This window comes from Penicillium concentricum (genome assembly GCF_028827145.1).
Source record: "Penicillium concentricum strain IBT 3081 chromosome Unknown utg000001l_segment0_segment0, whole genome shotgun sequence".
In the NCBI taxonomy this organism is placed as follows: domain Eukaryota; kingdom Fungi; phylum Ascomycota; class Eurotiomycetes; order Eurotiales; family Aspergillaceae; genus Penicillium; species Penicillium concentricum.
The window spans coordinates 5,153,556-5,181,219 of NW_026622754.1; the positions used below are offsets into that span (position 1 = coordinate 5,153,556).

The 27,664-nt window shown below is 47.7% G+C and overlaps 10 protein-coding genes across 10 annotated transcripts; 3 read left to right on the plus strand and 7 right to left on the minus strand.

Moving 5' to 3' along the window:
- Positions 1-1,067: 1,067 nt before the first annotated feature.
- N7517_001960 (uncharacterized protein) lies at positions 1,068-1,882 on the minus strand (the record flags this gene model as incomplete). Its single annotated transcript, XM_056719690.1, is given in 3 exon segments — positions 1,068-1,696; positions 1,782-1,825; positions 1,839-1,882. 3 exon segments carry the CDS (start codon positions 1,880-1,882, stop codon positions 1,068-1,070), a joined length of 717 nt encoding a protein of 238 aa, XP_056583825.1.
- A 553-nt stretch (positions 1,883-2,435) lies between these two features.
- Positions 2,436-3,170, minus strand: N7517_001961 (EXPERA domain-containing protein; the record flags this gene model as incomplete). Its single annotated transcript, XM_056719691.1, has 1 exon — positions 2,436-3,170. The coding sequence occupies one exon, from the start codon at positions 3,168-3,170 to the stop codon at positions 2,436-2,438; it is 735 nt and encodes a 244-aa protein (XP_056583826.1).
- A 1,003-nt stretch (positions 3,171-4,173) lies between these two features.
- Positions 4,174-7,633, plus strand: N7517_001962 (uncharacterized protein; the record flags this gene model as incomplete). The annotated part of the gene is made up of 6 exons (XM_056719692.1): positions 4,174-4,598; positions 4,651-5,404; positions 5,464-5,676; positions 5,726-6,086; positions 6,139-7,500; positions 7,578-7,633. 6 exons carry the CDS (start codon positions 4,174-4,176, stop codon positions 7,631-7,633), a joined length of 3,171 nt encoding a protein of 1,056 aa, XP_056583827.1.
- Positions 7,634-8,012: 379 nt separating this feature from the next.
- N7517_001963 (uncharacterized protein) lies at positions 8,013-10,136 on the minus strand (the record flags this gene model as incomplete). The annotated part of the gene is made up of 5 exons (XM_056719693.1): positions 8,013-8,802; positions 8,859-9,086; positions 9,139-9,620; positions 9,673-9,882; positions 9,933-10,136. The coding sequence occupies 5 exons, from the start codon at positions 10,134-10,136 to the stop codon at positions 8,013-8,015; spliced, it is 1,914 nt and encodes a 637-aa protein (XP_056583828.1).
- A 594-nt stretch (positions 10,137-10,730) lies between these two features.
- N7517_001964 (uncharacterized protein) lies at positions 10,731-11,581 on the minus strand (the record flags this gene model as incomplete). The annotated part of the gene is given in 2 exon segments (XM_056719694.1): positions 10,731-10,959; positions 10,971-11,581. 2 exon segments carry the CDS (start codon positions 11,579-11,581, stop codon positions 10,731-10,733), a joined length of 840 nt encoding a protein of 279 aa, XP_056583829.1.
- A 710-nt stretch (positions 11,582-12,291) lies between these two features.
- On the minus strand, positions 12,292-16,053 carry N7517_001965 (uncharacterized protein; the record flags this gene model as incomplete). Its single annotated transcript, XM_056719695.1, has 1 exon — positions 12,292-16,053. The coding sequence occupies one exon, from the start codon at positions 16,051-16,053 to the stop codon at positions 12,292-12,294; it is 3,762 nt and encodes a 1,253-aa protein (XP_056583830.1).
- A 1,347-nt stretch (positions 16,054-17,400) lies between these two features.
- N7517_001966 (uncharacterized protein) lies at positions 17,401-17,700 on the minus strand (the record flags this gene model as incomplete). Its single annotated transcript, XM_056719696.1, has 1 exon — positions 17,401-17,700. One exon carries the CDS (start codon positions 17,698-17,700, stop codon positions 17,401-17,403), a length of 300 nt encoding a protein of 99 aa, XP_056583831.1.
- A 1,351-nt stretch (positions 17,701-19,051) lies between these two features.
- On the plus strand, positions 19,052-20,260 carry N7517_001967 (uncharacterized protein; the record flags this gene model as incomplete). The annotated part of the gene is made up of 3 exons (XM_056719697.1): positions 19,052-19,762; positions 19,823-20,031; positions 20,080-20,260. The coding sequence occupies 3 exons, from the start codon at positions 19,052-19,054 to the stop codon at positions 20,258-20,260; spliced, it is 1,101 nt and encodes a 366-aa protein (XP_056583832.1).
- Positions 20,261-21,429: 1,169 nt separating this feature from the next.
- On the minus strand, positions 21,430-21,846 carry N7517_001968 (uncharacterized protein; the record flags this gene model as incomplete). The annotated part of the gene is made up of 1 exon (XM_056719698.1): positions 21,430-21,846. One exon carries the CDS (start codon positions 21,844-21,846, stop codon positions 21,430-21,432), a length of 417 nt encoding a protein of 138 aa, XP_056583833.1.
- A 1,625-nt stretch (positions 21,847-23,471) lies between these two features.
- On the plus strand, positions 23,472-27,228 carry N7517_001969 (DUF3433 domain-containing protein; the record flags this gene model as incomplete). Its single annotated transcript, XM_056719699.1, has 2 exons — positions 23,472-23,748; positions 23,804-27,228. The coding sequence occupies 2 exons, from the start codon at positions 23,472-23,474 to the stop codon at positions 27,226-27,228; spliced, it is 3,702 nt and encodes a 1,233-aa protein (XP_056583834.1).
- Between the last annotated feature and the right edge of the window lie 436 nt (positions 27,229-27,664).

Consider the following 27,664-nt stretch of genomic DNA (forward strand, 5'->3'; position numbering starts at 1 on the left):
GCAAACAGAATGCCATGTTTGTGGGATAGGATCCGTGTAGGTGGTGGAAGAAGAAGAAAGAAAAGCTGGATCAGATGGAGCAAAAGGTGATTGTGTGTGTGAGTGATGGAAGGTGCAGGAGAACAGACTTAAAGTGTCTGCACAACTTGTTTTAAACCTCACCTGGGCAGTCGCTTAGTCGCCATCACGATTGCCTATATCGTCAAAGTTCTGCCTAGTTAGCTACGGAGATTGACAGTAAATATAGCATGACATTAAACATATCGACAAAGCACTCATTCAGTCTGGCCTTTTAGATAAGGCCAGTGGCTGCATTTTAGGATTGCGCATGAGAACAACTTCACTCAACTCTTTTAGACTGTTTTCAAGCAGACGCCTGACCATAAACAACCCAAGAAGGAATTCAATTATGAAACTACAAATCCTGGCTAAGGGTTTCTGTCAAGGTTCCTGAGCAAGCTTTCAATCCGGCTGGGATTCCGCCTTTACTGGTAGTATAGAGGACTGTCCGAGTAGAAAAAGGAGGTAGATGGCCATCTGAGGAGACAGGGCTCCTGGCTGTGAGAAAACGCACGTCAAGGAAGAGTAAGAGGGATGGTGATCGGAATGAAGAGCTGAAGAAACAATTTCCCTCACCTTAGACTACAATCTTGGAACTCATGATAGCGGGATTTCAAGGTTTATAATACCTTATATAACATGAATTATCGAGGCGGATCATTTAGATACCGCCGTATACTTATGAGTCCAGGTATCAATGTCGAAGCACACAACATGACAAATTTGATACCGCTGCAATCGATGACCTGTTCATTGCCAATGAAAGGTGCCGTGGAAACAATAGCGTGCTTGATTGCAATGGAGTCACATGTGTCGCCCTGAATGGTAGTGTAGGCTAGGTTGTAGGCGAAAAAGTCCAAATGACAAGTGTACACAAGAATTTGCATACATAGGTCTCTGAAAAGATACAGGTCAATTTGATGAGACTACATTCATAGATGCATCAGATCAATACAAAAGCCAATCGCTCACGAAGAAGGTTCCTTTGGTATGGGTTTCAAGTTCTCTCATAATTTGATGAGATTGATAGGGATGAAAATTGGCGCCCAAAGAGCTTTGTACGTCTTCACATCGCTTGGCCCTAGTAGGATGTAGATAAACAGCGTACATTCAAACCACATGAGGCCATTCTGTATAGTGCTCTTCCAGAAATCATTGTAACAGGCAATACCTTCAGAAATGGTACACATTTCAGACATTGGCACCACATCTCCCAAACACGCGAGCCGGCAGAGTCGGCTGAGGTGAATGCGCATATAGCCTTCGTATTGAGTAACTGGCTCGTATTTGGGTTCGATAAATGTCACCCAGGTGCCAATTTCCTCCGTTGCAGTAGGCTCGGGGTACCTGATAAATGATTTCAAAGCCCCCTCGTCGATAATCAGACATGAGCGAAACCGGTTACCAAGAGCTCCGGGCTCGTTATCCACGAAGTCTTTGAAATGCTCTCGGACTTGAGCGATAGTAGCTCCATCAAAGCGAGTCTTGTCTTCGAATACGAGTCCGCGGTACCCATCGCATATAAGCCGATGGGATTGCTCCTGCTCCCATCGACCGTTATGGAATTCCCATTGTAGAGTAGCGAGGATATTTGCTCGGATCGCATCAGCGGCAGCTTCCCAGTGAATGTCGGATTCTGGGGTATAGACAGTGCGATATATGATACATCCCCAGGGCCAACGAAGAGGGAGCTCATATGACAAGAGTCCGTGGCCTCACACGCCGCTCTTCTAAACCGGGGTTGGAGTTTGAGCTGGCGGAGTCTCTGTAGTGTTCACGTTCCGTTTCCTCGGGTGGGAAATCTCCGGACTTGGATGACCATGGTGTGTCCCAGCTCTCGTGCACCAGAAAATCGGGACAGGGTCCAAATTTGGTAGTTCCGGTGGCACGACGAAAATTGAGAAGTGTGCAGTCGAGAAATAGCAGGAAACGCAAGTTGAGAAGAGGAGTACGCCAAGGCAGCGTAAATTACTACGCTAATCGCGATGCAGGTGTGGCTTCGGAAGCCGTGATTAAATAAGTCTAGATCCTTGAGGTCCAAGCTTATCTTGTACGGGTCTTCTAGCAATGCTATAGGTCAAGTGGGCAGTTCTCCGATGTATCGTCATCTTCAAAATGAGGTCGTAGCTGCGTCGAGTTAGAGTAGGACCTTCAAGCATCGGTGATAACCTTGGAAGTCGAATTATGCTTGAGAGAGACAATTAGAATTCTATTGCATCTATTCTATCACAATCCTTGACAGACGTGGCGACATTTTGCCAGCCTTATTTTGTACCTGATGGATATCAACCAATCAAGATTTCCGAAAAAGAGAAAGAGAACTTCGGGCATAATTTCATCCAAGTGTACCAATGATACCCACGCTCAAACCGAGCTCACTGGGTCTTCCTCTCATTCTGAGGCTCTGCTGCCACAAAGGCACCGTGTAGCTCTTTTGCTGCCTCCCACAACACCCACAGAGGAATAAAGACCCAGAGGGTGTTGAAAAAGAACAAGTACAGCCAAAGGTAAACCGGATCCTCGGTGGCCAGCTGCGTGCTTCCCGTCAGCCACTCCGGCGCAAAGGTCATAAATCCACCATACAACTCCGCCGTAGCAAGCATGGTTGAAACCAGCCACAGCCTCGCCTTAACCCCACCACGTGACTTGGCACTGATCTTCTCATTCGACGACCGGCACAGCAGATAGCAGATATATATCGCAGCTGGACCACCGAGGAAGACGGTCAATAACTCCAGCGAGACGACGGTCACATCGGCGCCAGCCCAGCGGCGGTCGGCCTTTCCATATTCCTGCCACAGACGTGAACTAGGTCTAGTCCCGTAGGCCGGACCATAGATACGAGTTGAATCGTTGAGGAAGAAGGGCTCCACGTTATTATTGTCAGCGACAATGGTGTAGCTGAAGAAGCATTCAAAGAGCCAGGAGCCTTCAATGAAGATGTGGGTGAGGGCATCATAGGCGTGCCAGAAGAAGAGGATGCGATCGCGTGTCCTATGGGCTGGTACAAGTTTCTTGCTCAGAAGTTGAGCAATTGGCATCATAGAAAGTGAGAATACGATACAGAGGACTGTCGACGCGTCCAAACTGAAGGACGGGGTGGACGCCATGGTGGATTTGATTAGTTGGAAATCGCGGGGGTCTATGATGGGCGATCTTGTAGAGGTCTGGTGGAACACTTTTTTTTAAATGTGTTCCATGCTTGGATTTAAGTGAAAGATGGATGGAGTGTCTGATAAGAAACAAAATAAATAGGGGCTGAGCTGTCGCGAAGATCAAAAGTTGACACCTCAGGCAGAAGTGGGTCACGAAGTGCAATTTTCTACAAGTACGGAGAGTATGTACATACTCCGTACTCTCCGTACTTTGTAGTTATATCTATCATTTAAGGGTTTGTTTGTGTCACTTGTCACTTGAAAGCAGTGTAATACCCTTGCATCCCTGTATCTCACCGCATATTGCAATGCTCTAATTCACTTGAGCCACGTCGACAGGGGACGAAGTGGACAGTCTCTACGCGTTCAACTTCACATCCAATCCATGATGGAAAACACAAATACAGGAGAAAATCTTATAATTCTCTAGACTCTCGGTCGCTGCATAGTTCCCGTCCAGCTTGTAGTCACCCAACGCCACCTTTTCTACACTTCTTTGTTTGCCTGCAGCGCACACGGCCTAGTGGCGCGTTATCAAAGAAAGATGCGTTTTAGAAAGGCCGTCTGCATTCTCCACCATACCCATTCATACCATTGATACAGCTGCTCAATGTATATACCATGTGAATGGCTGACTTGTAATAAAATACCTGTGGTTGGGTGCACCCATTGAATGGAATCAGCCCCGATCTCCGTATTGGCTCGGAACGCTTGGCGGATTATCACTCCAGGACGTCTCTTTCACGGCTATTATTGTGATGGCTAAGCGTTTTTTGGCTTGTCTCTGGGCAACACTTTGTTATATTTTACTGCCTACCTCAGTTTGGACCCGGTGAAAGGCACTCCGTTTACCTAGAGCTGTGGATCATGACCGTGGAGAAAATTGCTCCTGTCACAGCTCTTGTCCGTGCTCCCTCAAACAATTCACTCTCATTAGTAGTACATTTTGTCGTCAAAAATGCCTTCAAGTCTCGGGGTTCTTGATATCCCCGCCCTCGCCAAGGTGACACGGGATGTATACAACCAATGCCATATCCTCGCCAAGGGCGCTCCCGAAGGATTTCAGAAGCTGATAACTGAGCTGGGCTTGTTACAGGACATTTTGCACACCTTCGGTGATAAGGTGAGCTCCAACGCATCTTTCTTCGAGAAGATGGATGGGGATCGCAAACAGACGTTGGAACGATCGCTCGCTACTTGTCTCGCGACCCTACAGCGATTGAAAGAACTCCTTGGCCCGTTCAATAGCTTCGAAATTGGCGAAGGGAAACGTTTCTGGAAAAAGCTCAAATGGGCGGCACAACGAAGTCAGATCGAGGATATCAGATCTAATATCATGGTGCACGCTTGCAATCTGAGCCTATGTATAAGCTCTATAGGGAAGTGAGTGTGCTTTACTTGCTCCAATTCTTGGCTCACGGTCTAATCAGCTCAGTGACTCGCTTGCTCGTATAGAGAAGACAATGGTTCTGGCGATGGAAGAGGATAAACAGATTGTTCTCAGCACAGAGGCATCACCTGTTCGGGATACAGACTCCGTTGTCTCACCAATGAGCCCGGGCCCGGGCGTGGTGGAGCTACCAGCTAACAACGAAGAAGAGTGCCAAATCGATATAATCGATGAGGTCCGTGCCAGAATGTCGGATCTGGCTAATAACAGAAGCTCTATGGGGAGCAGCAGCAACGTCAGACATGCATCCACATCCTCAGAATCGGCGATAACTGAATCCGATGATTCGCTCTTTGATGGTAATTCGCCGACTTCTTGGTTATCCTTGAACACATCACCGTTCCTACCTCCTCCGGGCCGAATAAATCATACCCGAATGCGCAGTGAGCAGCTTCTCTTTGGTGGCTCCATCGACGGTCGGACACTCGATGGTGGAATGTGGGCGAACGATCCCGAATTGACGGAAAAACAAGTTGTACATCACACTAGATCCTACTCAGATGCTGAGTATGGCCATCCTCGCGTTATCGAGGTCGTGAGTTCCGCTATGCAACATCTTCGTGATGTGCGACACCAGGAGCATATCTCAAGGCCAGTACGTTTTGAGCCGCAGAACCAACTACATAGACCAACTGCGGAGACGTTGAAAATATTCGAGGCATCAGTGAATGAAGGGTTGCAGATCACAAGGCTAATTACAAGAGATTGGCTTCGCGTGGCGACTTGGTGGTTGTTGAAAGTGAGCTAGCTCTCTGTTTAAAACTAACGGGATACAACATTTACTAACGACTTGGCAAGGCGCGTGCGACTTTAGCAAATTGCAACAGACACAACTATGTCAGTGCCCGTGGCAGTCTGAGTCCCTCCATGGAATCAAGAGTGACTAGTCACCAAGCTTATCTTGACCTCCTCAAGGCTTCATATATCCTGTACGATATCGTTCTGGGGGAAGAGGTTTCTTCTTCTATTTTGGTTGATGAGGATCGCAAGTCAATTTTCGAGCTTTCTGAAGTTGGTGCTTTTCTATCGTTTCCTCCAACTTGTGACTAATTCAATATAGGGCATCAACGAAGAGCTTTCCCAATATACCTCCGTCGACATCCCCGAACCGTCGACTTTACATACCCAAAACTTTGCCATTTGGGAGCCCATGCAGCCGGAGGAAATATGGGAAGGCGGCATTGATCTAGATCTTGGCTTGGATAATTTGCGCTGGACCGCCGTTGACCTAGAGGATGCAGGTAGCGAACAGGAAAAGGTCCTCTATCGCACTTTTGTCAACGCCGGCATCGGGGGAAAAAAGTCTCGTATGCGCACCAAGGGTGCTTCATATATGCTCTTGTTGGCAACTAGGGAAGGCGAAAGCGAACCCAAGATCGTTCTTTGCAACCAAAGTGGCACTCTGTGTCTTGAACGAGACTGTAAGTGATGATTCTCACAATGCCCTCTTATGGAGTTGACCGATGATGCCAGTCGTACTGGATGATCTATCGCCCCTTGTCCAACTATCAAATGCTGCTTTGACTGGCTTCCCTGACGTCCGAGTCTCAGAACCTGTGCCATACAAATTTGAGAACATGACCGTTTCAATATCCTTTCAGTTTGATGAGGATCTCGCACAATTCATCAATATTCCAAAAGCTTACTTTGACGCCGTATGGCAAAGAGAACCCGTTGATGCAACCGGATTTACAGAGAGCATTATTTTCAAGACATCGGTTGATATGTTCGAGCAGTTGAACACGCCGACCATGAAATCAATGAACCCGCCTGTCGTGGTGAAATCCTGCGAGGTTCGCATTCTGGAACGGTCTTTCGGAGAAGCATGGCGGTCTATCCGACGCATGGTGATCACTTCCTCTGCCGCTGAGAAATCCCCAGGAACTATGGAACTTTTTATGCCTCTCAGTGTAGTTCAGATCAACCGAGGAAACATGTCCCGCCAGGTGCTCTTACAGTGGTCCGACACATGTCAGGTACGATCTGACAAGACCGATGGCAATTACAACGCCTTGCACTCCTACGTTTACGATGACACTGCTCCAAATATTGGTGTTGGTCTACAATTCGCCTCACATCAAGAGGCGGAAGATTTTGAACAAGCCGTCCTAGAAATGAGCTTCCGTCCGGATTTTTCCTGGTCACAGCCCAGTGGCTCCGGTCTCATCTACAATGTGGTTGATGCTGGCACTGAGCACAAGCAATACAAAGCTGTGCTGGTATTCCGAACTCGTTCATCGTGGCGATATTCAGACCTGTACTATATTTATCGCGACGCCGACTATTCATACGACCACTCCTCGTTCAGCATCCATTTCCTGCGCATGTACTGCACAGACTACATTTCAACTCACGTTGACCAGCTCTACCATCCAGAAAGCCCTGTCACATTCTCTCATTGCGACAAAAAGGCCAGCCAAACAACCATCGAGTTTGGGAATGACCTCGAAGCCCGCTCATTCCTCAGCTCCCTATCCCCTCTATACGAGCTACTCTACTCCAGGCCCATTCACTCGCTATCCACGAAAGGTAATTCGCTCTTTGGGTTCCAAATCTCCGGCAAGGGTAGCGCCGATATCCAACTATGGCGTCGGGGTACGACTTTCCAACTTGCCGCACGGTGGGATGACTCTGTGACGGACAAGTGGCTTACCATGGCTGTTCCATCGGAGTTCATCGATTCCTCAAAAGAGAATAGCCGAGTCACCTTTCCGCGTTTTCCTTACTTGCGTGGTACGACACTTGACATGATGAATGTTATGGCTCGGAGCCCTAAGAACTCTAATGCCAAAATCAGAGAGGGTACCATGTCAATCTCTTTTCAAACAAGTAAAGGTTAGTCGGCCTCCGCCCTTTTTGAACCAATACTTAACTCTTTCTATTGTACTAATTTGTATCTGAATGGATCATAGACCGAGACGAGTTTCTGGCTGTATTACAAGGGCAGCAGTTACCGAAGTTCTTATAATATAGTCTTGTCTACTCAGATAGGACGAACAAGTTCCATTGTTTTTTTTTCGAAGGACATTAGTTCTTTTTCTAATAGCACTTCGATAAAGGTGCAAGATCTCATGATTTCCTAAATGAAAGAATGGCCGTGCACGTGGGGCAATTTTTGGCGACAACGTTCCTTTTAGAAGGACTTTGCCCGCCCAGATGAGCGAGAATATCACTTGAGCATTCCATTCAGCCATATCTGCTGAGATGAAAAATATGGCAGTGACGTCATAGTTAACATGACTTCAGTATTATTGTTGGTGCCTGAGGTTTCAAGCCAGGGTCCCATGGAGCTGTAGTAGATTGTAAATAGACAGACCTTCAGTACAATAGAGCTAAATACTTAGGTATCAACGACTTTCCCAGAACTGTGCATCAATAGCAATCAACCGATTGAACAGTTGATTTCTTGACCTCATACCAGTGAGATGGTAAGACTGGCCCGTCTCATCACCGCTGACAACCAGTCCATCTGCAGCCTCCTTGCTCCCAGCTGTCAGTTCAACAATCAATTTCCCCTTCCACCCTAGTCCCTCCGTCTTCTTTAGCTCTTTGATCTCGGTGACAGGAATCTGGAACAAAACAGAGCCCTTCTTCCTACTTTCGATGCGGAGATCATCCAGTCCAGCGGATGCATATGTGGTGAAATACAAAATAGGAGGCTCCTTTGACGAGTCAATGACCGCCGCGCCTCTCTTGCGTTCAAACTTCGCATCGAACTTCAAGGGCCCGAACTGTGTTGCAGCAGCAGCAAAGTGTCCATCTTGCAGCATTCCAATCAGATTCTTGGTATGTGCTGACCCTGCAATGGCCATGGCTCGGTCAAAGGCTATATGGCCCTTGATTGCCGTCGCAATTGTGCGACGGAAGAACCTGAAGAGCTTGAATACAAATTTCTTCTTCGGCACCTTCGTTTCCGGGAGCGATGTGGTCGAGTTCGTCGACTGGAGGTCCACAGATGATCCCCGTGTACTGAGGTCTGTAGAGCTCGCTGCCTGTGACTTTTTGCGGCGGATGGGCCAAACAGGCTCGTCGTCATCACGGGAGGGGGCGGGCGGTAGTGGCGAAGAATTGATCTCGCCAATTCGGAGCAATGTCAAAGTGAGCTGCGCATTTGTGGGAACGCCAGCCAAAAGTGTCCTGTATCTCGGGTCAGCAACGCATTAAAAGGGTAAAAAAAGCGAGGGTTATCATACTTCTGCAAATCAAGATGATCTTTCCAGTTTGGTACTTTATCGTTCAGCAGATCAAGGGTATAGATGAATATTGGGTCCCCGAAGAAGCCCAGTCCAAGTGCGAAGCCAACAATCTTGATGATCCAATAACTCGATGTGAAAGGTACAATAACAGACACCAGGGTAAAAATGCTCGCAAGGCGGAGTCTAGATGTGACCAAAAAGAACGGAGGTGTTGGAGAAAGGATGCTGTTATATCGTCAATATCGCGTGTTCATATATCCTTCCGGGATGGACTCACTTGGCAAATTTCTCATATATATCTGTAATATCGCTGAGAATACGCATGACATTATCGGTCGCGTGTGCCACCTTCTTTTTCATGGGCTTCTTAGTCTTGTCTTCAGGGGAATCGCCCGCCGGGGTTGTAGCTGCAGCCTCGGCAGCTTCTAGGCTTTCAAGAAGCGCAGGTCTATCGGGGGCGTCCTCCGTAACTGTTTGACCATATTTGGCCGCTGCGCTTTCCATAGCAACGGTGGCAAAGCTGTCAACCAGATTTTTGGCCTCTTGTTCGGCGGCTTCACCCTTGTGGTTTTCTGGGGCACCAGTGAGGCTATCCTCGGATTGGGGTTGTCCCTCTTGAGAGCTGCTCCCAGTTGAGCCTTCTTCCTTTGTCAAGCCAGGGAATAGTACCAGCCGAACAGGCGGAACCATTATCAAGGCTACGACAAGACCGCAAATGGTTGGAACCAAGAGGTCCACAACCCAAGCAACGAAATAGCCCTGTAAATTATTAACATCTTGTAGAAATCCTGACTGTTCGTGATTCACATACTGCGCAAAACATTGTCGTTCTCGCCGGTTCCTTCCATGATCGCAGGCGAGTAATATGGCGGAAAAGCTCGGTCACTCCGACAACCACGGAGATATAAAATCTCTCAAGCGTCATGCGCAGCTTTTCAGGTGGAAACTGCTCATTTTCGGTGCGATTAAGATCCAAGTTCAGAGCAGCGGTATCATGAACCGCTTTCACATGGTAGATTTGCTGGTCACATGTCAGCGCTTATTCTCGACACTGGTGGAGACCATACTAACCTTGTCAAATCGACGGATCAGCATCCATAAATCTTCATTAGACAGGCCCTGAGCAAGTGTCTCATCTACTTTCCGCGAGGATGCCTTCCATTGAGTGTTAGGTGGCGGTCTCGGGCTCAGTGACTGGAGGGGACCAATCTCCTCTGGGGTGGTGAGATCATTCTCATCGTCCAAGTGTCCCGGCATTTGTGATCCATGGCTCATATTCAACAGGTTATGAAAGTTCGAGGAGAGAGAAGCTTGGTATTGCTTACTATTATTGGGGCCCTTGGACGTCGGACTAGCGCGAAACCCCGTGTTAGCAAAGTGTGGGGGTTGACGTCATGGCTTGGCTATTTTTAGCGCTTGGGCCCCTGATATCCCTCGAAATTAGGAACAGAAACAGAACATGATCATGCTGGTGATCTGTCACTTTGAACAGTACTTCACGCCCATAGAAATGTTCGCCCTCATGCCAAGCAAGAGGTTTGGTTAGTCTTCAAGTTTGGCATATATCTCTTGTCCTATCTCCTAAAGATAGATGAACTGGGAAGAGGGTGGGTTGGGGCTGGAAAGTTGATGCTTTAACTTCTCCAGTATGTTATGCAACTGCTGGAACAATAGAGCCATTGGGATAATCGCGTCCAGGGCAGCGGAAATTCCGTCAAATTCAACGCAGTGAGAGGTAGAGTTATCGAGGTTAGCGGCCTTGTCATTTCTTTTTTTGGTAGACCTTCTCGATGTCTTTTCAGCTGTCTTCTCGAAAGCCTTTTTTATATATCTTTTGTATAATCATTTCATCGATTATCGGTGCTGTATCTAGGAGGATGGGGAAATTTCTGCAAAAGAGTTGAACTGGAAAGCCCATACGCTGCGCGCAATCCGTTCCATGTCCCTTTCGGTAAGAACAAAATCGACCTCTGAGCCAGTTTTCTCGCGAAGAAAAATGTCGTGAAGTTGCAGCTTAAGCTGTCCATTGATTCTGGGGCAGTTTGGCGCGGGTTTGCGGATGATTTTGATCTTTTGAGCAGGAAACCGAAGTTTTATGCTACCATCAACCCTTGGATCTCTTTCTCGCTGTTCGATGATACTGTAGTTCGGCCACGAGCATGAATAGTGATTGTGATCGCGATCTTGACTTCACCGTTGGAGTCATTGAGCCAAAATTCGATATCCCGTAGGAGTTTCCGTCGTTGTTCCGACCATGCCACTTCGCCAACGAAAGTTGGCCACTTGCAGGGTCTGCCTGATGGGTCGATCAGCGTCCAGGAAATATCTGCTTTCTTGGTCCATGTATCTCCGCGGACAGCGCTTGCTCTTGTAGACAATATAAGAGTATCGTCGACTTTGCGAGTCCAAGCCGAGAAGATGGTCTCAAACGCTCCACCAGCGACTGCGTGGATCGCCGACTCATAGATTTTTAAAAGCGTGGACTGAGAGGCATGGTCATAAAGCTCCCATGAGTGTCTACGAATACTCTCTCCGGAATTCACAAAGCACTCAATGAAGGAGTCTTCATCAATATCCATGATGATATAAGGGTTGGATAAGCCTTCAGATTCCTCGCGCTCCTGTCGCTCTGCCTCTTGATCCACCATCCTAATACATTGCTCGATTCCTTCATAGTTGTACCTCGGTCTCATAGAAGGAAGAACATCTTCAAAAGACATCGTGCTGACAGATCCTTAGCTGGGGATATAGAATACAAAGCGGGAACGCCTGTCGGATGGGAACTTGGTACTTGACTGCATGTCAGTATGACGACGCATGTGGTAGTCCTTCCTGCAGTCATTTCAGATGTCTTTTATAGACATTTTCCTCCATTAAAGGTGCCTTAATACCGCGAAAGATTGACCCTCAGAACATCCACAAAACCTGTCCACACATCGATTTCAACCCAGGTTTTGTGCGTGTTCTGGGGATCAATCTTTCACGGTTCTAACTGATACTCTTTACTCGGGGAAAAGAATAGAAATAAATCAATTCAGAGAAGTATATTGAACATGTGGATCCTTTGCTACACCATTGGTATATAAAATATAATTTCTTTGTATCAGAGAACTTTTTTATAGCCATGCTTTGAAGCTCACGTCTCTTCTAGATTTTATAGTAATCCATATACATATATACTCGTGGGCCCTCTGGCTATATGGATAAATACACAAAGAACCCTTGCAAATGCATGCTTGAATAATTTGAGATTATATTATGCATAGAATGTGCATGCTGTACGCCGTTCCTAAGTTACATCGGTTACATCGCATTAGAGAAACTGCATGGTAACATATCCAAACCTTCTTGTATAACCAGTTTTGGATCGATGATCACACGTGTTATCCTTGCTAGCCATAATTTCCCCATAAATAACACCCACCGACTATCATTCCACACGCACATTGTTTGTCCGCAAGACCTCCATGAACTCCACGAGCTGCTTCTCCGCCGCTATCGCCCAGGGCGTCTGCCCATGCACATTGGTCTGGTGTACCAACTCGGGGGCTTTCTCCACAAACAATTTCAGAGTCCGTCGAACTTCAATTGATGCGAAGTTATCATCAGAGCAGTCAACGTCAGCCAAGTGATGCAATACGTTGTTTCCCTCGTCATCTACTGCACTCAAATCCGCTCCCCGTTCATACAGAGCCATTGCACGCGTAGGGTCATCCTCCTTCCAGGACGCCGGTGTAATATTCCCGCCTCGGTGTGGATATGCCGTGATCGTGCAGGCATACGAGTGAGTCCCAGTCGTAGAGCTCGCCGCTGCCAGCAACAGTGTTCTTCCTGTAGAGTCGCGTCGTTCGAGGTTAAGGTCGGGCATATCTAGCCATGGTTGGACGATCCCTCCGCTGGCGAAAATCTCGTGGAGAATCTCTTGGTTTTTGTCGCAAGGCAGGAAGGGATCTGCCCCTCGTTCTAGGAGAAATTCAATCATCCTGCAGGCGTGGTCGCGGCAGTTGGCTTCGTTAAATGGTAGCATTGAGATGTAAAGAAGAGGGCTCAGCTTGAGCCCATGGGTTGTTGGGAGCTTTTGGACGCGGTGTGTATGCCAATGCGGCTGCGCATTGGATAACACCGTCGCGTTGCAGTCCAGGTCCATATCTAAGAGAGCGGAGACCACGTCTTTGTTGAAACTGGACAACGCATCAAAGAGTTCCATGGGGTGGTCCTGAGAGGGATATGCTCCATGATCGATCAGTAATTGGAACAACTGGGTGTCGTGCGCCGACATGGCCAGCGGGGTATAGCCACACGTGGCAGCTATGTTAGGGTCAGCGCCGCCCTCCAGCAATATCCTCGTAATTTCGAGCTGGCGGTGACCCCCCAGCTCCCCCCGTGAAACTGCATTGCATAGAGGCGTCTTGCCCTGCTTGTTTTGGGCGTTGGGATCGGCACCATGTTCCAGGAGGTACCGAATGGCTCCTTCATACCACCAGTGCGTACCATGGGCCAGTTGATGGAGGATTGTGTCACCCGGTTTGTAATGTCGGTTCAGTGCCATCCTTGTTTGGTAGCTTATTTGGGGTTTATCAACCATATCCGCTTCAAATCTGATGTTAACATCTGTGTTGAACTTCTCTACCATGACCCGAATAACATCCAGGTTAGGAATAACTCGCTGGGCAGCCATCAGAAGAGGCGGTGTCAGCTTTTGACCCCGAAAATTGGTGTTGACGCCATTGATCCAGTTGCCTGACATCGTACTGCCAATCCGCCCAAAGAGCTCTGGAAATCCCCATCTCGCAAGAGATGTCATAACCGCTGACATGCAGGATCTGTCCTCGATAACGGAGGCGCTTTTCTCCAGCGCCTGTGCAACCTCCTCTTGGTATCCGAGCAAGATCATTGAGAGCACATTACTTTCGGATACATATTCCTTGAATTGTTGCTGGAGGAGGTCTGGGAGGTGCTGAGAGCGCAGCAGGTAGTATTCAGTCATGCTGGGGTGGTGACCTTGAATCCGAAGGCTCATTTCTCGTGATAGCCTGTCCAACTCCATGGTCATTTCCTCATTCCCCTCGTCAACTGCGTAGTACATAGGACCGACGCCACAATTCTTTTCATATGTCAAGGCTCCATGAGACGCCAATGCTCGTACGATTCGTCCAATTCCGATTGTCGAACTTTCAGATGTGATTTCTCCTTTCCACCCTAAGCCTTTGGTGTTGTGGTGCTTCGTTTCCATCTTCGATGTGGGCTGTGTCGGTCGCTGGTTATCTTCTGCCAAAACCCCTGCTGCGGAGTGCGTGTTCATTATGTTTTCTTGGTCGTCAGCCCCCTGCCAAAGCTGGTCTTCCGCGATGGACTCGGCGCATGCATCTAGAGGGGTACGGTTTTGCTTGTCCTCGATGTTGACATCTGCTCCGTATGCGAGGAGAATATTCACTGTCTCCAGTCTTCCAGAGCGGCAAGCCACATGCAGCGGCGTTCTCCCGTCTTCCGATCGTGCATTGAGCATTAGAGCCAGCTTCTTAGTGTCGCAGTGGTCCAAAATTAGCCCAACAGAGTTACTTTGCCGCGCGGTTGACGCAATATGCAACAGATTACGGCCATCCTTTGTTGAAACTGTAGCATCAGCGCCGCGAGCAAGTAATTTACCGACCAGGTGCTCCGAAACCGTAGCAGCAAGGTGGATAGGTCGAATTCCCTGGTGATCGCTCATATTTAGAGCGACACCGAGACCCGCATCTAGAAGTAGGTCGATAGCACACTTGCCTCCCTGTGCGGTCGCCGCGAACAAACTATCTGAAGACTGGCTGCATAGCATATGCAGAGGTGTCCGACCTCGGAAATTGGGAATCGTTGGAGGGTTGCCCATTTTGACAAGTTGAATCATGGCCAAAAGAGCCGTATCTTGGTCGATGGTAGCAAAATTGGCCGCAAGGTGATGCAAGAGCGTGTCTCCTTTGTAATTTGCCATATTTGGATCTGCACCAAGAGACAGTAGAAATCCCAGGTACTCGGATCGGAAGTGGTATGGTTCGATCAGATAAGATAGTACCCCGTTGCCTTTATAATCCTGCGCGTTGATATTGGCTCCACGGCTGATGAGGTAGGGAAGAAGCTCGCGACAGTTCCACTGTGGGTTGCCACGCATGGCCTTAGTGAGAAGTGTACATCCGTGATAGTCTCTAGCCTCGAGGTCTGCACCGGCTGCGCAGAGAATGTCCAACACATCCTGAATGTTTTGCTCCGATCCCTCCACCATGTGGATAGCCTGTTGCCCTTCGTGGTTCCTCTGGTTGGGGTCAATTCCAAGCTTCAGCAATTCCACTATAGTTTTGCTCCCGCAAAGATGTTTTGCGGCGACGATATGAAGAAGCGTGTTGCCCTTGCCGTCAATAATCGTCCAATCCGACACAAAGGGTTGGAACAGCGAGAGATCGCCCAACTGACATTTAGACGCGTAGGCATGCAGCGGGGTATGACCATCTCCATCTCGAACAATGTCCAGGCGGCCCCCACTCGCCATAAGGCCCTTGAACAACTCTGGGTGGTCCAAGGGGTGGTGAAGGAAATGCATAGACGTGCCTCCCTGGGCCTCTGCGATGTTCGGGTCCGCTCCATGTTGCAAGAGAAATGGAGCAAGAACAGTCTCATTGTGTACTGAAAGCAGCAGAGCGGTATGTCCGTGGGCATCCTGTGCATTGATGTCGCACCCAGCATCCAGCAGCACCTGTATCAGCTCTCCGTAGCGGGGCAGGTCTTCCACCTTTTGGTAGGGACCCAGACTGTCCACCACTCCGTGGAGGGGGGTAAAGGCTGGAGGCTTGTCTCCACGCCGCTTGTTTTTGGATCTGATCGTGACATCAGCCCCATGCTGAAGCAGGAATCTGACCATGGCCAACTGGACCTTTTTCGCGGCCAAGAATAAAGGTGTGTCTCCATCCACAGCCGCGTTGACATCACATCGCCCGCTCTCGAGCAGAGCTTGGGTGCTGGTTATTTTACCATATTCGCAAGATCGACATAGAGCCGCAGCCAGATCGACAGAGTCCGCAGTGGCAGCTAATTGGCGCACCAGGTCCACATCTTCCCCATCAACTGCCATGAGGAGCGGGGGAAGGGGCTCCTGCTCGAGGAATCCATCATTGTTCTCGAAAGATCCAGGCATTGCTCTACGGAGAGAAGACAAGAAGTCCATGATGCGGCGAATTGTCGGAATAGGAGTGAAAAGGGGCAGGTGCGATCCCTTAAATATCGCACGCTTTAGCCTCATCTAGGCTCCCGTGGCCAAATCACGAACCCGTCTCTCTCACCTCACACTTCTTCCTGGATAAAATGTCAATCGGGATGCCTCTTTTTTTTCCCTCTTCCGTTGCTCTTCCGTTGCTGAAAATATTTATTCCTTCCCGGCCTCGGGTTCCATGAGAGTTTGGGTCTTCAGGATAAGTTAGCATTGATGATCAAGATCAATTTTGCGGCGGTTCTATATGAATAGAAATTATTCCTACTAGTATGTTCATGTTATTTCGCTGATAAGATAGTTTCTTCTGGGGGTGTTTTTTTGTTCTTACCTTCTCAATATATATTCGGACATTGACGAAACTCGTGTATGGCAAAAGTCATCACACTGGAACAAATCGATGTTTTGTTGGAGAATCAGCATTTGAATTATAGATATTTGAAACCTCAATAATATAAAAAGAAAAAGAAATGATACAACTAAAACACCAAAATATTCAAAGGTCAAAAAGAAATCTCTCCCTCGGGGAATCGAACCCCGGTCTCCCGCGCTTATCGGTATTAATGACAAGCGGAAATCATCACCACTAGACCAAGGAAGATGTGGTCGAGTTAACTCGACCATTGGCTGGTTGATGGAAATATTGGCCCAGATTGACATTATGTCCCGGTCCAATATTGAGCCATTACCCTAAACATACCAATAAATAACACATACTTTGGATACTACTAGATTAAATTACTTTTACCCTGCAAAATAACACCCTTCATTGTATTTAAATTTCACTTGATCAAGTTCAATATCTGTTCCGTTCATACTGAAATCGATCATATAACGGGATAGAACGCAGCCTTGTCCACAATGAGATATCAAATCCAACGCAATTCAAGACATAATGGGAGCGATCAAATATTCAGAAACCGAGAGAGGAGACACGAGCGGCGATCGACACAATTCAAAGACTGGGCGGCCATATAGATCGAGGGCAGGGACTCGAGCTGAAAACTTGGCAAAGTAGTGTCACAGCTGATTTGCTCACGCACACACAGCGTTCGTGGGGGGTGGGGGGCGCTGATGCCCGAGTGTAGTCACACCTTTACAGGACTGACCACACTCAGTTCTAGGACCTTGAAGCAAAGCAGCTTTCGAATCATGGCGGATCAGGTATTGATTGGCCGAAAGGTCGGGGTGGGCGTCATCGGAAGATGAAGATGGATGTAAACCAGGGGGTAAACCAGACAGAGTAGATCCGATAGGAGTTCCACATGTTGGAAGTATTCGAGATAGCAGAGTAGGGCCATGTATTCAGCTTTCCTTGTCCTGGCTGCGAAGCTTATCGAGGCTATCACGAACAGTCTCGCGAACACTGAAGCCTCCGAATAGCCAGTCATTGGAGTGACGACCGTAGTGGTTGACAGTTCCACTGTAACGTTTGTAGTCGTCGCTGTTCTTGCGGGTGGGAGTAGATGCACGCTTAGGGCAGTCCACCTTCGGGGATTGGGGCGAACCCATGCTGGACATCTGGGTCGGGCTGGTTGCAGTATAGCTCTGGTCTGGGAAGTATGAAGTTTTGGATTTCTGCGGGATGTCTCGAGGCTGTGACATTGTGTCTTGGTTCCTGGGGATATCGATTGGTGCAGGAGTTTTGGATCGGAATGGCTTTGAGAGAGGGTTCGACAGCTTGGAGGGCTTCTCTTGAGAGAACTGGGTGGAGCTTGATGTAGCTGATGTTTGGGAGAGCGATCTCTTGGGATATATGTACTGAGTGTGAGAATATGAAGTAGAGGATGAAAAATAGACCTGCGAGAGGGGTTTATTTATGTTCAAGGCAAAATAATTTCCCAATTGTGATGGTCGCCCTATAGGGCAACCAAAATGCGGCACGAAGTACGCTATGATGTAGTCAAATACGGGACAAGGAACGCCCTTACTAGAGGACACCAATCAGCTTCATCACAGATGACTGGGAAACGGACCAGCCCACATCTCAACCAATAGACATTGTAAGAAGGAAGTCGGAGTATCCACTGGTAAGGTTTAGTGTATTGATTGTCGGTGAGATTGGCAGGTTTGAGAGGGCCGAAGTGCCCTATCGCCCGTCCACCAACCAATCAGCAATTGTTTCTGCCTTGGAGCCTCCTCTTCCCGCCCTTTGGACCCCGCAGATTCACCGACCTTGTGTAACTTTCCACAAATTGACACGTCTACACTTCCCGTACTATACGGAGTACTATCCAAATACATGTCTTTCGTGATTCCTCTCTCATGACTTCGTCCCAAGTGGGTCACTTCGGGGTATCTCCTATTAAACAAGACTTCGAACATACGAAGCCTTATGAGACATCCCCGTGCTCCAATTTTCTTCCTTTCGCCAATAAAATCCGCTAGCTTTCCTTCTAGCGCCCTTCTAGAATGCCGTGCTAACCGATCTCGAGACACGGGATGTCTGAGTCACCTGCCCCCCACAAGTTCATGAGGTAACCCCGTACATGAAAGGAGGTTATGCGAGGGATTTGACTCTCGATTTGACTCCATGCCCACTCAATTTCCTCCAGTGGGGTTATAATGATGTCAACCAGTTTAGAAAAAGCTATCCTTGAGAGAGATTTGATTATAGGCTTACACAATAGCCTCTAAACTAATTATGACCATGTCTTCTCGTTTACGTCCTTTGGTCACCCGGAAGAGCTTGTTCAAATCTCTGATACTCGGTCATTTTAGTCGGATCAAGTAAATATTGCGTCCTTTCAACCAAGGGCAAATGATATTTCCACTATTGCACCTAAGTGGGTCACGAAATATAAAAAGTTAATGTGAGGCTATAGTGCCATGGGTTCTGTGTGAATATACTAAACACATTTAAATGTTCACCCGAGATATCTATATTGACCTGGGGCCTGTTTTTACGACGGACTGATATCACCAAAGTGCTTTTATTCTCTGGGTCCAAAGTGCCATGTATGGTGGGTTTCCCGTGCGAAACGCCGCAGTTGCTCCAAATGGTCTAATCAATGGCACAAACACATTTCCCTGCGATGAATCCGACCATACAGCCTGTCTGGGAATAGGAAAACTCTCAGAGACCGTGATACAGAAGGGCAAGAAATATCGTCTTCGATTGCTCCCCGCCCAGACATATTCGTGGATGAAATTTTCTATTGACGGCCACAAACTCACAGTCATTGCAGCTGACCTGGTGCTTATTGTACCTTATCAAACCAATAGTGTGATTCTCGCTTCTGGTCAGCGATATGATGTTATATTTGAAGCCAACCAAGACATCGGTAACTATTGGATGCGCGCGATATATCAGACCGCGTGCAATGGGGTTTTAATTGAGAGGAATGATATCAAAGGTATCATTCGCTATGAAGGTGTTAGTCAGGCTGATCCAACAACAAAGCAATGGTCGTCAATCACGAATTCCTGTGGCGACGAGCCTTACGCCTGTCTAGTTCCTTGTGTCAAGAAAGACGTCGGCAAAGCGGACAGTCAGAAGAACTTGAATATTGGATGGTTCTATGAGACTGATCTTGTCTACCACTGGGCAATTAGCACTAAGGCGTTGGAAATTGATTGGCAGCGACCGACCGATCTTCTCATCCATCGCAATGAGTCGATCTTCCCGACTGATTATAACATATATGAGATCCCTGCAGATAAAACTGTGAGTTTGAAAAAACTTCCTAGCTGCTGATGCTGTTTTGAGCTGACGAAATCGTATCAGTGGACATACTGGGTCATTCAAGATTTGGGCTTCGTCAATGCCTACCACCCCTTCCATCTCCACGGGCACGACTTTCATATCCTAGCGCAGGGATTTGGACTCTATACCCATCTCACCAACCTAAATCGCAAGAATCCACCTCGACGGGATACAGCTACAATGGCTGGCTCTGGGTATCTCGTCATTGCATTCGAGAACGATAATCCAGGGTGTGCATGGAAGTCTGTTCTCTTGCGAACTCACCAACACAGCTTTAGATCCTGGCTTATGCATTGCCACATTGCGTGGCATACAAGCCAGAGTTTAGCGCTGCAATTTGTAGAGCACCAGGTGGAGATACCGGAGCTGGGGGCCTCTGTTTCGGCTGATTTTGAATCAAGCCAAGTGGGAGACTTATTACAAGAGTCTTTGCATAAGCAGGATGATTCGGGGATTTGAGTGTAAAGTGTCGTTATGTTAGGGCAACTAAGTTGATATATGGACTGTGTACATATGAGGTGGTATCTCTTCGGTGAATATCGAGGGCGACACGGGGCAAGAGGTTCGGCGGGAAAGTGCATTTCTTCTTCATTTCTACAGATTCTTTCATATCTGCCCGAGCTTCCATGGCGGTAGAACAATTTAATAAACAGTTCAACATTATGGGAGTTATCTAGTCGCAGATTTTCCCACCCCCTCCTACTCTGACCCCAGGGCCATGAACTGCAATTGGCAACTAATTGTCTCGGGCCGCATCTTTTCACCCAACTTCTTTTGCCAATACTACGACACACGGCTGAAACTACACCAGTATCTAGTGTACGGGTTATCTGGACAGCATCGATTGTTGTTGATGCATTCGCGCTTGAGACCGGGTTAGAGCTTGCAGAATTATTACAAAAAGGCGCCGACAGATCGCGCTATTACTTCAACACCAAAGTGGGAAATTGGTTTTTAGCAGATTCCCTCGCAAGTCAGGTTGGCGGAGATGAGATATTAAGCTTGGTGCAAAACCCAGGGAATATCAAGACAAACATCATGCGCCATAGTCCGGCTTATGTTCCGTATATTCTTGGGCCGCTGCTTTATACCCCTAGGTTCAGAGCTTATACTGCAACCTGGTTGGCTTTTACTAATGATCTAAAAATTGATGATGGGGGGAAATATATCTTACCTTGGGGCCGTATACATCCGTGTCCAAGGAATGACTTGTTGCGAGCTATGAGGGGAAAGGGAAAGGGGGCCACCGGGGTTGCAGCGGCGTTTATACAGTATTGCGACAACCAGATTGCGTCATTTCTATAGTTGCTATGTTTGAATTTGGACATCCTCTGGAATATAATGAAAGAAGAGTGTTTATTGATGAACCGAAAGCTCTAATCTGAATTTTCTGTTGAATTCTACATGATAATATTCAGATCTTTACTAGGCCTGACTGGTAATTATTTGGGTCTTTTGACCTATCAATGGGCATTAATTAAGGAGACTTTCTTTCATGCCGTTGAGCCTTGATGAATTCGCTCAGATCCCCCTTTGCGAAACTCAACCCTATAAACAGAATAACATTTTCAAATAAAGATTACAATGCAAAGCCAGCAAATATTTCCAACAAATACCATCAGGGCAAGTCATTCTTCGGATTCCTGAAGTGTCCACAATGAAGCACTCGGTTTTCTCCATGCGCGTAGTTGCTCAGAATGACACCTCCGATGTCGTCCCTCACCCATGAATCCTGCTGTGTCAGATCGAGACATAAATGACCTCCATTTGTCCGAGTCGGAAGGAACTGCCGGCTTATCCAACTCATCGGGTGGTATAAACCTAGGCATCATATATGAACCATCGGATTTCATATTTGTAGGGATGACGAACAACGATCGAGTCTTGTTCAAGGGCGGCCGACGTGTCAACCGACGCAGAACACTCCGGTAAACCTGTTTTGTCTGCCCCGGTGGCCCCGACAGCGAGCTCTGATCGCTTCGTCTCACGGATGATCGGAACCAAAGCCGAGACATTCGTTTCGGTTGACGAGAGAGTTCGGGCATTATTATATCATCGCAAAGCAACTCTTGTGTGGAAATTGGAGCCGCCGTGGATTGTTGTAAATACAGTGGGATGTTGTAGGTATAGGTTGCGGGGCCATCTACTGTGTTGGATACATGGATTTTCAGCCCGCAGGGCTCACGCAGGCACAGATCTGAGCCACATTGGGGCCATGTGTGGTGTCTTCTGTGGTGACGGGTACGTCGCATATTGGAGAGGAAGAGGGAGAGGTTGAGTGATAATAGCGAAATTTATCCTGCATTCATGATGTATATTTGAAGTGAGAAGAAGCCACCGAGGCAACTAAATAGGGATCAACACAGCTTTATAAAGCCCACGGGCAATATATCAGTTAGCTTGCACGTGCGGAGCTATATATTACCCAGAGGCTTTCCCGGGTGACCGAAGACTCATACGGGCGACTCTGTGGGTGAAAATGACCCAGGCGCATATTAAAATGGCAGGAACCTGGAAGTTCGAAATTCAGGTGCCAGCCGATTGAGGCAACACAAAGAATGATCCGTTAAGTGCCGTGTGAAGCACCTTTTCTAATATTCATGATTTATGGGATTACCCATTTTGAAATAGAATCTCTTGCCATGTCCAAGGGAATGACCTTCTAACCTGATGTGGTCGATGATGGGAGATTGTCCCATGACAGCAGCGGGAGGCGTTGAATTTCATTACATGACTCGAAAAGTCCAACGAGTCCAAAGAGTCCAAATAGGTCAAGGTAACTTTTGATGATATTGCTAAATATTTACTCAGGTACACCTCTAACCATAGTCTGATACCTTGATGTATTTAGGTGGGCTAAGTACCGAGTACTTTGGTCTCAGAGCAACTCACACGATAAGGCAAGTACCCGATACTTGATACCTGAACAACAGAACAACATTTCCCTTTATTACATATTATGATATACCCAACAAGGGTTAAAAACTAACAGTCACCGAAATGTTGGGTCTCAGCATTATACTGATTCCCACGCCGCTATTCACATGATTCACCTGCGTTCCTAGATACTAGGATAGTGGAAAGAGGGGTGAAAACCCCCACCCCAAAATTATTAGGGCTTACTACCTGTAGACAGGCAGACTCCTTGGCCAATTAAATTGGAGATGGTTATACGAGGTAGCCGGAAATGCTTATATGTACTAGTTCCTATGTCTAGAAAATTGGAAAATCGGGAGATCATCTCCCTATGAGATTCAAGCATTGCATACTTTTCTAGTTCTATAATTGTATAGATCGTATAGATCTCACTTGATCCATGAACCACGAGAGTATATATTCGTGAACTACGGAGTACTCCGTACAGTGAAACGAATTGGCCCCCAAATTTCACATAGGCTGGTCTAGGCAACCCGTAGTGAAGTTTTGATCCAATAAAAAAAATGATGCCAAGAACAAAGCTGCATCTTTGCCCGATCAATACTAAATCAGGAAGCCCCTACTCACAGCCTCTCAACACAGCCCGTCCATACACTAATATCCTTTCATTTCGCCTTATTTTCCTTCTTATTTGACTCTTTTTATCCCTCCTACAAGACATAATGTTCTTGTAATATGGTATGTTTTGTTTTTCTTCATTCATGAATGTTACCTGAGCCTCGCTATCTTCAATATGTCAGCGGAACATTCGGGGAACCTCGAACCGCCCGGCAGCTATTCTCCCGTCGCGAAAGAAGAAAGCGTACATGAGGATGGCCACAGCCCTCGTCCACTCTGGGTGCCGTTTTTTCTGCGGCGCCTGACCATGATAGTCTTTTTGATTGGCTTTCTGTCATGCTTAGGTGCACTTATCGCGCTGTATTTGTACACTCAGCGGCAGAATCACAGTCTGGGGATCAAGACAGACGGGGATAGATATTACTATCTCTGGACATATGGGCCAACCGCAGGTATACAAGTCTTCTATGACACGGGTTGTGTTCAAAAATTCTAATTTCTCGATAGTGTTTACAATCCTCACAGCTGGCTGGACACAAGTCGAATACCGTGCTGTCCAGTTGATGCCATGGGCTTTGATGCTTCGTGGCCCAACCCCAGCTTCACAGAGCATCTTCCTCGATTACCTCTCAAAAATGAACGTTGTATCACTATATCAATCACTCAGGCAGAAACACTTTCTGGTATCTCTCTGCATTGCAGGATCACTCATTCTCAACGGCGTTACGGTGTTTTCCACTGGCCTCTTCGAGCTGGACTCAGTACTGGTCCCTCGTCCTGTTAACCTGACGGTGCCTAACAAGTTTAGCGGGGCCGATTATGATCCTCATATGATCGATGCCAAGCCCATCGTGTCCTGCATGGCATTTTCGGCCTACAATATGACTCGCCCTGTTGGTATCCACGAGACCTACGTGTACACTCCTTTCCAACCAGCCAACCCATATTCAGTGGAAAATGACACTGTTCCCACGGATCGAAACTATCAGGCAGACGTGGAAGTCATTGAGCTATCTTTTGATTGCCAGAACGCGACCACCTCTTTTGAGCCGTCTTCTGTGGATTATTTCACTGGAGACACCCCAGTATACAAAACCCCCGACGGTTGTCGTTTTCAGCAAGCCAAGTACGCGCCGAGTGCGATGTATGAGTTAGACACCAAGTTTGGTATTGATATCGACCTCAGAGGATGTCAAGGCGAAAAATTGAACGGCTCTGGACCCAGCTATCTGGGGCCGTATTCGAGCGACTGGGATGCGGATTGGCGTATTTGGGCGGCCATTGCTCCATCAGTAGGCTTCGAAATGCCGAACACCATAAACTATACGGGGTGGGCACATCGTCCAATTCATGTTACTGTGTGCAAGCCCCGCTATACCACATACCGGGGCCCAGTAAGGATATGGCGAGAGGCCGGAGAGAATGCCGTTTCGGTCGATATACCACGAAAGAGCTTGAATGCCATAGAGGGAATTGCTGGTGTGCAGGCATCAAAGATTATGTACAGTGCTTGGAAATCAGCGTCAGGTGGATACTTGCCGAGCACAAGTGCGCCAGGAACCGAGTTTACCTTTGCAGCAAATGGTACTTCGCGGGATGAGCTTTGGGCAGATATGGCCGCATTTACTGATGCCATAACTGATTCGCTATCGTGTCTCATGCAGCAGACTGTGAAGAATAAGCTCATGCGATATGAACCGCATCAAGTTGAGGGAACAGAGCAATTGATTGAGGACCGACTATTTGTGCGTCAAATGTCGTTTTGGTTGATGGCAATCCTATTGGTCATTTTAATTGCCATTGTCGTCATTCTTCTATGCTTCTTCGTTCCAGTTGCTGTGTGCCCACGAGACACAGGGTCCATTGGAGGAGTCGCTACTATTCTTTCCCAAAGCCCAGAGTTTATGGGCGCATTTGGTGGATCACAGTTCAAGTCAGAAGAGAAAATGGCAGAGTCCAGATTAGGCCAGACACAGTACAGTACCTTAAGTGATACGAAGGGAGCTTTCGTGCTTCTTCCCCAGGATCAACCCATATCCCAGCCTCTCGAGTACAATAGCAGCGAAGACTCTTCTTCACCTACCTGGTGGCAACCGTTTTCATCCACTTGGTTTCTTCGGATTGCTGTGGTCATTATTCCTATCGCCGTGATCATCAGCCTTGAAGTTGTCTACCACATCTCTTCCAGTGGACCTGGGATAACCCCAGTCGACGGGAAGTCACCATATATCCACTACATCTGGACCTATGTCCCGGCGTTGGCCATGTTTATCATTCGTTGTCTTTTTACATCTGTCGAGTTTAACACACGTATTATTCAGCCCTATTCTCGTCTCCGCCAAGGCCTTGCTCCCCCAGAAACATCCATCTTCGAGAACCAGCTACGCAAGATCGCCCCCTTCGCCGTGTTTGACACACTACGAAAAAGACAGTGGGCGCTGGCTGCAGCCACAATATCCCTACTTCTCGCGGCCATCAACCCCATCGTTGTATCCGGTCTTTTTACCGCCAAAGCCTCAGGGCTCACATCCCCCATGAATCTCACGCAAATCACCCGCTGGAACCTAGGCGACCCTGCTACTCCCAATGTCCTAATGCAACGCCAGGCGCAGCAACAAGGGTCTCAAGTTGATCCCACAGCCGGCCTTATACTCAACCTCAATCTCTCTTATCCCCAATGGACATATCAAAATTTGGTCTTCCCCCAATTCACACTCACAACCGCCGACGACCTACCACCGGGGGCGGGATTCATCAACGCCAGAATTCCAGCCCTCCGAAGCCGGTTAAATTGCACACCAGACCCGGCAAACGGCGGTCGCTGCAAGATCAAAAGGGGAACATGGGCGTGCGAGATTGATTCCCCCTGCTTCCCTCCTATCGGTGGCGAGGTCCTTGAATCTGATATCGAGTATTTTCTCACAGATTCAAGCCCAAGATCCAGCAATGTACCTTCAAACTGCTCCACGCACGCTATGATGTACGGTAAAAAGGACCCCGATAATGGTCCCCATGGTGCCCCCAGCATTTACCATTACATCTACTGCAACGCTACTATCGAAGAGGTAGAAGTTGATACAAAACTCCAGCTTCCGTCATTTTTGATTGACTCCGAAACCCCACCAAGGGTAGTTGAAGGCTCGGCTCGGACACCATTCAAAACAAACAAAGAATCATTACCCGCAATCTTACGACTAAGCTCTTACCTCTTTGTATCGGATCCCAGGTTCAGAGACTCGTTCCTTGATGCAATTACAAACGGCATCAATGGCGTCCCGCTAGATGAGCTTCTCAACTCGGAGAAATTGATCAATCGTGTCAACGAGGTTTGGGGCATCGTCATGGCCCAATTACTCAACACCGCTGCGAGGGACTCTTTCAACGATCCGTTTAACGCGACATACTTTGTTGAGCCCGCCACCATGAAAGCACCTATCTACACTGGGATCTTCCACGATGGACGAAAGTATCTCGTGCAAAGCGAGATCTCCACTCGAATTCTAGACAGCGTGCTCGGCAGCATGGTTGTGTGCGCGCTGATAGCGCTGTATGTGATGCGTACCAAGAGGGTCCTTCCTAAGAGCCCCACTAGCATTGCTTCTGTTGCCAGTTTTCTCTACGGCTCGCGCATGCTGAGCTCTGTCATCCCCAATGGCTCCGAATGGTGCGGTGACGAGGAGCTGAAAAAACGGGGAGTGTTGGAGGGACGCACGTTCTCGATGGGTTGGTGGGAGGTGGAGAGGCAGAGGAATCGGAGTCAGTCTGATGTTTCTAGTGTTTCGAGTGTTTCTGAGGATGAGACACGGGAAAGCGTCGGGCTTGATGGAGGTCAAAACTTTCTTGGCGAACAGAACGGTCGTAAGCAGACTAGATTCGGGATTGATGTTGATATTGCGGATAGACCGTTATTGCGTAATGCTTCCCCTATTTAGAGGGGCCGATTTTATATAATATACGAACGCGATCGAAATCAGTTTCGCCACTTTATTCATTTTAATGCTTTGCGGACCCAAACCAGGCTCCTATACGGTATCACTGAAGAGGTGACATGATCGACTAGGGACACTCCGAATAAAATTTTGTTTTTTTATATTGCCACGCGACTTGATATATTCGTGTGTCGATAAGTAGCTATATCTCCTCTTCTATATCCGTCGGGTACGATTAAACTAGAAAATTCTTGAGGAAATAATTGTATAGAGTGCCATCTCGAAGATTCCCGAACATTCTGAAAGACCCGAGCTTATAGTGAACTTATTGCTCAACGCGCTAGATGAATGTACAATAGGCTTCGATTTCCTTCTAGACTTTATTATCTTTGAATCGTCTTTCTACAAGTGATTGTCCCGCAATTAGGCTGATATTGAA